Source organism: Sycon ciliatum, chromosome 4, assembly GCF_964019385.1.
Source record: "Sycon ciliatum chromosome 4, ocSycCili1.1, whole genome shotgun sequence".
Taxonomy (NCBI): Eukaryota; Metazoa; Porifera; class Calcarea; order Leucosolenida; family Sycettidae; genus Sycon; species Sycon ciliatum.
The window spans coordinates 23,911,856-23,921,536 of NC_088646.1; the positions used below are offsets into that span (position 1 = coordinate 23,911,856).

At 47.0% G+C, this 9,681-nt stretch overlaps 1 protein-coding gene and 1 non-coding gene across 2 annotated transcripts in view; both read left to right on the forward strand.

Moving 5' to 3' along the window:
* The window catches only part of LOC135815154 (cleavage and polyadenylation specificity factor subunit 2-like), a 21,648-nt gene extending 12,026 nt beyond the window's left edge, over positions 1-9,622 (forward strand). Inside the window, exons 12-23 of the mRNA XM_065328409.1 lie at positions 1-139; positions 1,119-1,219; positions 1,616-1,667; positions 2,043-2,094; positions 2,937-3,006; positions 3,805-3,892; positions 4,533-4,673; positions 5,311-5,410; positions 6,220-6,281; positions 6,791-6,871; positions 7,110-7,163; positions 9,181-9,622. The exon at positions 1-139 is cut by the window's left edge and continues 45 nt beyond it. Of these exons, the coding sequence (XP_065184481.1) occupies positions 1-139; positions 1,119-1,219; positions 1,616-1,667; positions 2,043-2,094; positions 2,937-3,006; positions 3,805-3,892; positions 4,533-4,673; positions 5,311-5,410; positions 6,220-6,281; positions 6,791-6,871; positions 7,110-7,163; positions 9,181-9,273 (1,033 nt within the window). The 3' untranslated portion in view covers positions 9,274-9,622. The remainder of the gene's footprint in view (positions 140-1,118; positions 1,220-1,615; positions 1,668-2,042; positions 2,095-2,936; positions 3,007-3,804; positions 3,893-4,532; positions 4,674-5,310; positions 5,411-6,219; positions 6,282-6,790; positions 6,872-7,109; positions 7,164-9,180) is intronic.
* On the forward strand, positions 8,916-8,987 carry Trnad-guc (transfer RNA aspartic acid (anticodon GUC)). The gene has a single exon. It is a non-coding gene; the product is annotated as a tRNA-Asp (tRNA).
* Positions 9,623-9,681: the final 59 nt, after the last annotated feature.

Here is a 9,681-nt window from a genome sequence, read left to right on the forward strand (position 1 = left end):
CGAGATGGCCCCACCAGGTGTGAATGGCTCCTTCCACACGCCAGGCGTTGAGCAAGCCATGGATATCGGTGATGCAGCACGGCGACAGTCCGTACCCGCTTCGGCCGTTTCTCGCCATCTATCCGCGCCAGGAGATGAAGTAAGTATGTGACTGTACAGCTGACTTTGAGGGAATTTTTCAAGGGACAACTTGAAACTTCCTCCAGTCCGGACGTAGTCACACACGTTAACCATTCATTCAGATTTTATTTGAAGGATTCTCCTAAAGTAAATGGACACTTACGACTCGTGTCAGGGGAGTTTCCTGGATAAGTGGGATGAAAGAAAAGTGAAAAAGGAAGGAAGTGAAGAGAGTGTGTGCGTGCATGTGTGTGTGTGTGTGTGTGTGTGTGTGTGTGTGTGTGTGTGTGTGTGTGTGTGTGTGTGTGTGCGTGTGTGTGTGTGTGTGTGTTCGTTTCCAAACAAGAGACCTGCCCATGGTCCACGGAAAAGGTGGTGAGACTGCGTTCGAAGTGACGTCAATCCACTTGACGACTGGTATGAAGTAGCCACCTCTTCTTGCTCCAAATGGCGCAAGGCCTACTGTTATTTGCCAGACAAGCAGAACAGACCTCGACCATCACCTGCTGGGTGGCCAACTTGTCACCGCTCCTTCAGCTGTGTAAGTGACAGGAAGCGGCACAAGTGTACAGCTACCTGTGCACTACCAGTAAGACCACAGGCAGAAAGCTGTCACTGCGACCAGTGCGACAGATGGTTCCGGAGCAAGGGTGGATTTGCCGAACACAAGTGCTCGCCAGCAACATCATCAGCAGAGGCATCTTCTGACACATTGGAGTCACCAGTTACGAACAATATGCCCTGCAAACGCTGCAGCTTCCACTGCGCCCGCTGCAGCCGTGGCTCGGCCAGAGCAACCAACACAGACTGTAGCTACTTCTGCATCATTCTGCATCATTTGCCCCCCCCCCCCCCATGGGGTCCGCATAGCCAGAATATGGAAGTGTATCCAAGGTGTGTGTGTGTGTGTGTGCGTGTGTGTGCGTGTCAGTTAAACCTAGACCGAAGTCTCCCAACACAACCGTCTGTTCTGTTCACGGTGTTCACTGCGTACACAGGCGGCACGCCCGAGAAGCTTTTTCAAGCAGCATAAAATGCACGTGATGTTCCCGTTTGCCGAAGAGAAAATCAAGTGGGATGACTATGGCCAGATTATCAAGTGAGTTCACCTTTTGTATGCACTGTTTGGCTGTTACCAAGTGTTTTCACAAGAATACCGGTAGCCATTCAACTACATGTCATTGTTGCACATTCACAAGCACTTCAAAATAATATAATTATGCCAATATTGGTTCAAGTGAAATGTATGATCTCTCACTGAGGCCTTTTTCCAAGGTTGTGTTTGTTGTGTTCGTTCTTTTTGCGCTGGTATCCTCTATTTTGTTTCCATGTGTTGAGTATTTTTGTGGGAATTGTGGGGATTGTGTGTGTGTGTCTGTGTGTGTGTCTGTGTGTCTGTGTTTGTGTGTGTGTGTGTGTGTGTGTGTGTGTGTGTGTGTGTGTGTGTGTGTGTGTGTGTGTGTGTGTGTGTGTGTGTGTGTGTGTCTGTATGCAGGCGAGAAGACTACGTCAAGTTTCAATCTGCCGTGCCCGAGGAAAAGCCGGAGGTGAGCTTGCAATTGGCAATCTTGTATGCTTTGTTTTGGAAAAATACAAGCAATAAAAAGATGTAATACTCGGCATAGACATTGCAGGGACGGCAGAACCGGTGTGGCTAGTCAGGCCGTGTCCTGTTTAGCCACCAATACATGTTAACTGCTGGAGTCATGTGTCCCCGCCGTATCATACACAAAGTATGGAAGACTATTGTATGTCCGGACCAATCAAAAACTGCTTCCACCAGTCCTGCACTGTGTTTTCTAACCTTTTGGAACAGCTAGTTGTTTCGGCCATGTGATGTCTCATCAGTGGGGCTCAGAGTGACTGGCCGAACCAATTGTAACCGTTAACCCTGTTTTCTATTCTGCACTTCTGTGTGCCAGGAGGATGCAGCCGAGGAAGAAATGGATGATGACGCAGTAAAAGAGGAACCAGGTAAGTGCAGGCGGCATGTTATTTTACGCTCGGGTAGTTATCTACCTAGTTACATAGCCCGTGTGGAGCACAGGGGCACGTGAAGTACCGTAAAGTACCGCCAGAGCGCCCCACCATCTCGTCCTTTCGTGGTCGTACTGTGGAGGTGATTTCCCACCTGTAGGTCATACGACACGAACCTTGTACACACATCGCACGCTGTGCACTCAATCCGTACTCAATTTGCCTTCGAGCGGACATGAGCTCCACACAAAAACCTGCCAAGTGTTACCTTTATAGTACACTAAAGTTCTCACACCGTACACATTTCGTTGCATTGTGCCATACGAATTTCCTTTCCCTGGCTGTAAAATCAAGGTGGGGCGCTCTCGCGAGACGGGGCGCTCTGGCGGTACTTTACGGTACATGTAAACTTATTATAAAGTAAAGTTTGCATATCCACGCTACCACCGGGGCACGTTCGCCGCCTAAATTTGTCGATCTGACTTTGGCATGTGCTTATGTGGCTTAGAGATCGAAATGTGAGATGTTCGTTCTGAAGCCAGCATCGAGTGTGTGTGTGCGCTCCCCCTGGTTTTGCCTTTGGTTTGTATTACCCTTCATTGCCTTTGAAGTTGGTTGCTTCTACGTTTCATTGCCTTTGGAGAAAAATGAAGCCATCAAGTTGTCTTTTTTTATATTTTAAAGTAACCATCCTGTGCTTGAGCTTTGAACGCAAAGTGGTGTTGGTTGGCTACTCTTTCAGTCCGTAAATTGCACCCACTCACCCACTTCTATTGGATAGCCGTATGCATCAAGTGATTCGAAACTCCTCCTGCTTTCTGCATTGTCACGCGTTGCAGGTAAGAGCAAAGAAGCTGAGGTGGACATTCCGACTAAAGTCGTGACAACAATGCGGCGCATTGACGTGCGGTAAGTTTACATCAATGTATGGATTTCTACTGTCCTGTGTACTACAAGTCACTGGCAGTGAATGCGGGGTGGGGGGGGGGGGTGAAATGGTACCGGTTAGCAATACTAATACCTGGTTAACAGGTGAGGCGAACTGTGACATTCAAGTTGGTGCCTGTGCTAAGATGCCTGTTGGGGAGTACAGTCGGACCTTGCTTATTCGGTCCTCTTTTATCCGGATCCCTCGCCATCCAGAAGAAAATAGCCGGTTACCAATGTGCAGCATACGTTACGCATACAACATAACCGGACCTCGCGATCCGCATACCGGTGCATGATTTTGTGTACAACCTGGTTTAAATTTGTACAAGAAGCTTCGTCGTATCCGGTTGCACGTGCCTTGCAGAAGCTAGAATCAGAGAGGTGTACAAACAAATGGAGTCCTTGACCTGCTGGCTGCATGCGGATAGCACTCAGTTGCATGCACTTGTCATTTTTCTCGCTTGTTTTTACGTATTGTGCACGCTAGTTGTACTGCATAGGACCCGTATACGTGGATGTACGATGCCACCCCTTTTGATGTGCCACATGCATATACAGTATGTGTGTTCAGTTACCCGGTTCCCTCGCCTATCCGGATATTTTCGTGGAAAACGGATGTGTGCGGTTAAGCGAGGTCTGACTGTATAAGTCGTAGGATGGGTTTAGGCCTAAAAAAAAGAAGATAAAACAGGCTTAATGTACAGTGTACTTGGAAAACGTGGCGCAAGTATGTGTCTGAACTTTCGTTATGTGATCTCATTTTCTTTCTCAATACAGGTGCCGACGTCAGTTCATTGATTTCGAGGGACGTTCAGATGGCGAGTCCATCAAGCGCATTCTGAACTTGGTCAAGCCTCGTCAACTTGTGAGTTTTGAATATTGTGAATAGGCAATTGTTCTGTGTTGAGCAGCTTATTGAATCTGCCCTTTGACTAGGCTCTTTGTCTTGTCGCTACGATCAAGAGTACAGAACTAAGAATGTGCAACTCGACAGTTTCTGGGCACATGGTGGATTTTTTTATCGCATCAGTGTTTTCGTGTATCTGGCCCGCTGATGCCATCTTGCATAGCCACTGGCCAGAGATCAAAGGTGCAAAGAACTTGCACATGGCAGCTACAGTAGACAACGCAGAACAGTGGACGGTAGATCCATGCATGCTGAACCCGATGAACTAGCACCCTTCATACATAAACGCGGAAAGGCTTACGCACTTGATCATGCCTTTGCCACATGAGGCGATTAAAAATAATTCTGCCACGGGCGAGTCCATTGCAGCTCAAGATAGGTGTTGCACCATCTTGGTGATGGACTCTTGTTACAATGTATGTGATTTTGTTAGGCTACTGCCTAGCAACTGGCCCCCTGGTCTTTGAGGATACGTTCTGGTCTCCCGTGGAAGGAGTACTGGTTGTCCTTCTCTGTGGCAGTCTTGCAGATTGGCCAAACAGCTCAGGGTCTGCTCCAGTTGCAAGATTTTCCTCTGCTTTGCTGCCCTGTCCTGCAGATCCTGGTGCATGGTAGTGCCGAGGCCAGCTCACATCTCCAGGAGTACTGTCACACTGCCAAGGACATGTCCATCAATCAGGTCTGGAGTCCAGCGGTCGGCGACACAGTGGACGCCACATGCGAGAGCCATATTTTCCAGGTGAGCTGCTGTGTAGTACAGGTGCATGTATGCACTAACGTCCTGCTCAATGAAACCCAGGCGTGTAATACTCAAGTTTGCGCCTTGCATCGTTTTACAGCCCAGTATTCGCAGGCTTAGGGCTGCGTACTTGAGTGACGCGACTGGATTTCATTGAGCAGTGCTGTAGTAGAGTTCTTTGCACTTACCTTGCATGCTTTCGGCCTTCTATTCTCTCGAATCGTGTGGCATTATTGCTCGAACATTTCCCAGTCAAAACCCGGCCGTCATGTGCCCTGCGCTGGTGATCTAGCACAAAGTGGCTGTGCAGGGGCTTGAGCACATCAACTCTGGGATTGCTACACTCACTGTGCAGAACAAGCCAGTTGGAATTGTTCTGTTTTCGTATCCTTGTTGTGCTCCTTGTTACGTGTATGTCCCGGCCGTCATGTGCCCTACCCTTGTAGTGAGAAGGGTTATCTATCACAAAGTGGCTGTGCAGGGGCTTGCGCACATCAACTCTGGGGTTGCTACACTCACTGTGCAGAAGAATCCAGTTGGAATTGTTCTGTCTTCGTATCCTTGTTGTGCTCCTTGTTACGTGTATGTCATACATGTACATACCATGCGTTGCTTTTATCGTCTGCACACCTGTTAGGCACGGCTGAAGGATTCGCTGGTGACGTCGCTGAAGTTTACGTCGGCCAAAGATATGGAGCTGGCATGGGTAGATGCTAGAATACATGTATCAGACAGTGGTAAGTCCTTGAAATACATACTGGCAAGAATCCGTACTCCCCAAGAGTATGCAACTGTACGCATGGAGTCTGGCGCACCGCTCTGCCCACATCATGCAACCGAAACCTGGGGAATCAGATGGGCTGTTGCATTATTACAATAATTGATGTTCGACATGTTCTCGTGCATGCTCTCATTATTCTGACCTGTTCTACACTGCGTTGTCTAAATCAGCTTCTTTTGCTGCCCATGTCCACACTGCCAGCGGCACCTGGTGATGCTGCATACATTCACTTGCACAACTTTGATTATTGTGCACCATGCTGTCACCTTCACAGTGTAGGTGTTTTGGGGGCTGCACCTGTCTAACCTCACTTTTCTCATGCAAGTAAAGCCCACGGAGACATTTGTAATGTTTTTCAACTCCCTTCCATCTTCTTCGGATCTTGGGGGCTAAACGAGCATGGTCGTGTGCCTTGTGTCCTTCCTCAAGGCTGGTGCGCTCCAGTATTTCACGTTTGATTTCCATGAGGTCACGAACTCCGAGAACACAGTACATGTACTAGTCTTGTGCACGTGTTTACTGGTAATAATCATGGTCGTGCGCGCCTTTCTTCTTCCACAGCGTGCTAATTTCAATGTTCTCCAAATGTTCTTCCTTGTAGCAGTTGAATGCCATTAGTGTAGTGACTTTGTATGCCGAATAATGCAGCGTGCAGTGTATTGTCCTGTTTTTCCCTTAGGCTTCACGAAATGTGCACATGTTACATGTGATTTTGCATGTTTTGATGTTGATCTTCTCTATCCCTGCTTGCCTTGTGCTTGCCAGAAATTGCTGCTGCGATTGGCTTGCAAGCTGTGCCGACATTGGATACCCTGCCTCCGTCACAGGTAAATTCCTGCACAGTTCCACACCCATACCTACTGTATATTGTGTGTGCACTGTGCAGTGATGTTGGTTGAAGAGATTAGCTCCAATCACATTGTGACATGATATTGATAGGCTGGCACACATATATGTGCAGGGAATTGCTGAGGAGACATGTGGGTATTTTGTGCTCTTTGGGGGGGGGGGGGGGTTCACACCTAATGACAACAAAGAAGTCCACAGTCTCCAAGTCCCTTGCATGTGCATCCCCTCTAGTTTCGCTTTTTGCACTGTGCAGGGTGCCCGTATTGAATTCAAGGGCTGTATTGCCGTATTTCCCCGATTGTATGTGACTGTCGCACCTCCATTTCCAGGTCCATGTCTCATATCATTTTGATATATTCACTTCAGTAGTGATCATACTCGATTGTAAGTCGCAGCCCCTTTGTTGGCCCTGCAGTTAAGGGTAAAAGGTGTGACTTGTAGTCTAAAGTTAACCCTGTCTGTTCGTCCTGCGTTTATCTTTGTATAGGTGCCACCCCACGAGGCCGTCTTCCTCAACGAGCCACGGCTCTCGGACTTCAAGCAGGTGCTCAGCAAGGCTGGCATTCAGGTAGGCTGCGTGCGATTGCTTCTTTGCCGGTACAAGTTACAGCTCGGTGCACACGTGGCGTGTTCCGTTCGCATGCCCCCTCCCCACAGCTAGGTATGCTTAGGAGTGCTAGTTACATGCTGGTTGTCGGCACGATGTTGCCTGTTACCACAAGAACTCATTTCATTACTGTAGTAGCGAGCACTACCATAGTATAACAGCGTGATCTTGTGCATGTACATGGTGTTGTTGGCTGCAGGCTGAGTTCTCTGGCGGTGTGCTGATAATCAACGACCGGGTGGCAGTTAGAAAGGTCAGTTCTACATTGCATCTTGTCATTCTTGTTTAGCGTTGACTGTTTAATCAATGGTACAATACATTGCGCAGTGCACGTGTTCATGTGCTACCAACGGTAAATGAGCTCCCAAGAGTGTGCAGGCCAAAAATCACATCACGTGTTCCAAGTACATTTCATACGACGTACAACCCAGGCTAGCATGTGTGCAGTCCGGATATCTGCCATGACCATGTTGATGATTCGCATTTACTACTAGTAGGTGAGTGAGTTTTTGTCAGGGAGTGTTATTTTTACTACTCTACTTCTCGCTAGAAGCAGACTGGGAACGTGAACCCCACGCCACATAATGTGCGTTTTCACCGTTGGCAGGCCCCATAACAAGGGTATCCAGAGTTGCACGCTCCTGGGAGCTAGCTTATTTGCTCTCAGTACTCCCAACAGTATTAACTATTAAGTTAGAAGCCAACTCTTCCACTGAAGTAGTTGAACTTTGGTTCTCAGCAAGCTGTAAGTCGTTTTGAAAACTTGAGATTTCTGTGAGAAACATCCATTTACCTTTGCTTTGGGCAAAATCAGTCAAATGAGGTCAAATGAAATGAGAAAGGGAACCAGGCTGAAATGAAATGAAGCACTGAAGTGCCCGTGCAACATGCATTCAGCATTTTTATGGACATCAGGTACCGCATCATACCATCTTCCTGCTTTTGCATTTGATGTTTTAATATTACAACTCGTAGTTGTAGTTCTAGGTGTGCTCCTACAAGAACCCACATGCTTCTAGTCTAAATGGCTTCTTTACTCGTGGAGTGACTGCTCACTTTATTTAGCATACAGGCAGGACAGCATACCATATTTTCCGGAGCATAAGCCGCACCCCCCCCCCTGATTTTTTGCCACGAAATACAGACATCTATCCTATTTATCACCGTTAATTTGATCATCGGAGTATAAGCCGTACCCCTCCCCTTTTTTGGGGTAAATTTGGAGTGTTCAAAGCACGGCTTATACTCCGGAGAATACGGTAATCCTTCCACATGTTTCTTCTTAGAATACATATTGCCAGTACTAACCGGCACTTGACCTTGGTTATCATGGTAACAAGAGTACAAATGCCTGCTAAGAACCATCTAGTCAGGCTTGCGTTTAGCTGAAGCTACAGTATCCATGTTGTCAGAGACGAAGTGCGCCTGTGACCCCTTCTCAGTACACGTGAAACTCTGATAAATCGAATATGGCTTTTAAAAGATAATTCGAACCTCGAACTTGGCAAGTACACTTTTAAATTAGGCGTCGCACGAAATCCGCTTTATATAAATGTGTGGGATTCCTGCTGATAACTTGAAGTTAGCGAGGCATAAATCAAAGTTCGCTGTCCAATGTACTGGTTTGTTCAGTGTTCGCAAGCAGACTGTTCTGGCCAGTGCAGAGTGTACAGAATGTGTGTCTATAGTGCATATCGCAACTCGGTGCGACCATGTGAGCCTTTTGACACGATGGGCTGGATGATTAGAAGTTTCCCCGTCAATTTGGGGTTTGAATTACCAGGACTCCACCTGTAGTACAAATGCCCGCTGAGAACCATCTACAGTGAGATTTGTACTTAGCTGAAGCTATCCAGGTTGTCAGAGAAAAAGTGCACGCGTCACCCCTTATCAGTAGCAGCCACTCCATGGATCCAGGGGTTGTGTCAGTTTTGCTCAATTTCAGTCCTTTCTCCATCGGGTAGTGTGGATTTTATACTGCTCTTGACCTGTGTTATGTAGACAATCCTCGGTAGTATAGTGGTAAGTATCTCCGCCTGTCACGCGGAAGACCCGGGTTCGATTCCCGGCCGGGGAGGTCATTTCTTTTTTTCTTCTTCTTTGACAAAATAATTATTTGTTTGATCGTTCTGCTTGGATCTGGCCGCTCGAGGAGTCATGCGAATATATCTCTTTGTACTTGTGTATTCTTTACCGTCTTCCTTCCACAAAGTTTTGAATTTGTTTCCATTCTTGTTTTCAATCTGCATTCCCTTTCCTTCTCTTGATAGAACGAATCTGGCCGTATCGGTCTCGAAGGCATTCTTTGTGAAGAATACTACAAAGTCCGGCAGTTGTTGTATGAGCAGTACGCCATCGTATGATCGAACGCACCAACCAACCCGGACCCATGCATGCATGCCATCAAGAAATCAGTCACATCTTATAATTATCACCAAGACTGGCAAGAGTACATAACCCATGTACTCTTGTTATCACATCATGAAATCTTCAGCTGTACACATGTAAAAAGTACTAAAGTTTAAACCATGAAAATTGTAGCATCCTTCAAATTCACGAAAATGTGATTTTATACACATTTTAGATCGTCTGCTTTCCTTCTGTCCAGTCATTGTATTTCCAGTCATTGTATGCCTTCATATGTATTTTCCATCTATATGATGCATTGTTGAACATGTCTTGACGTAACATGAAATATTTGAACTAACTGCCGCACATTGTTTTTATCTGCCCGAATGGTACTGGCACAACAAGAAAGCAACCACCACAAA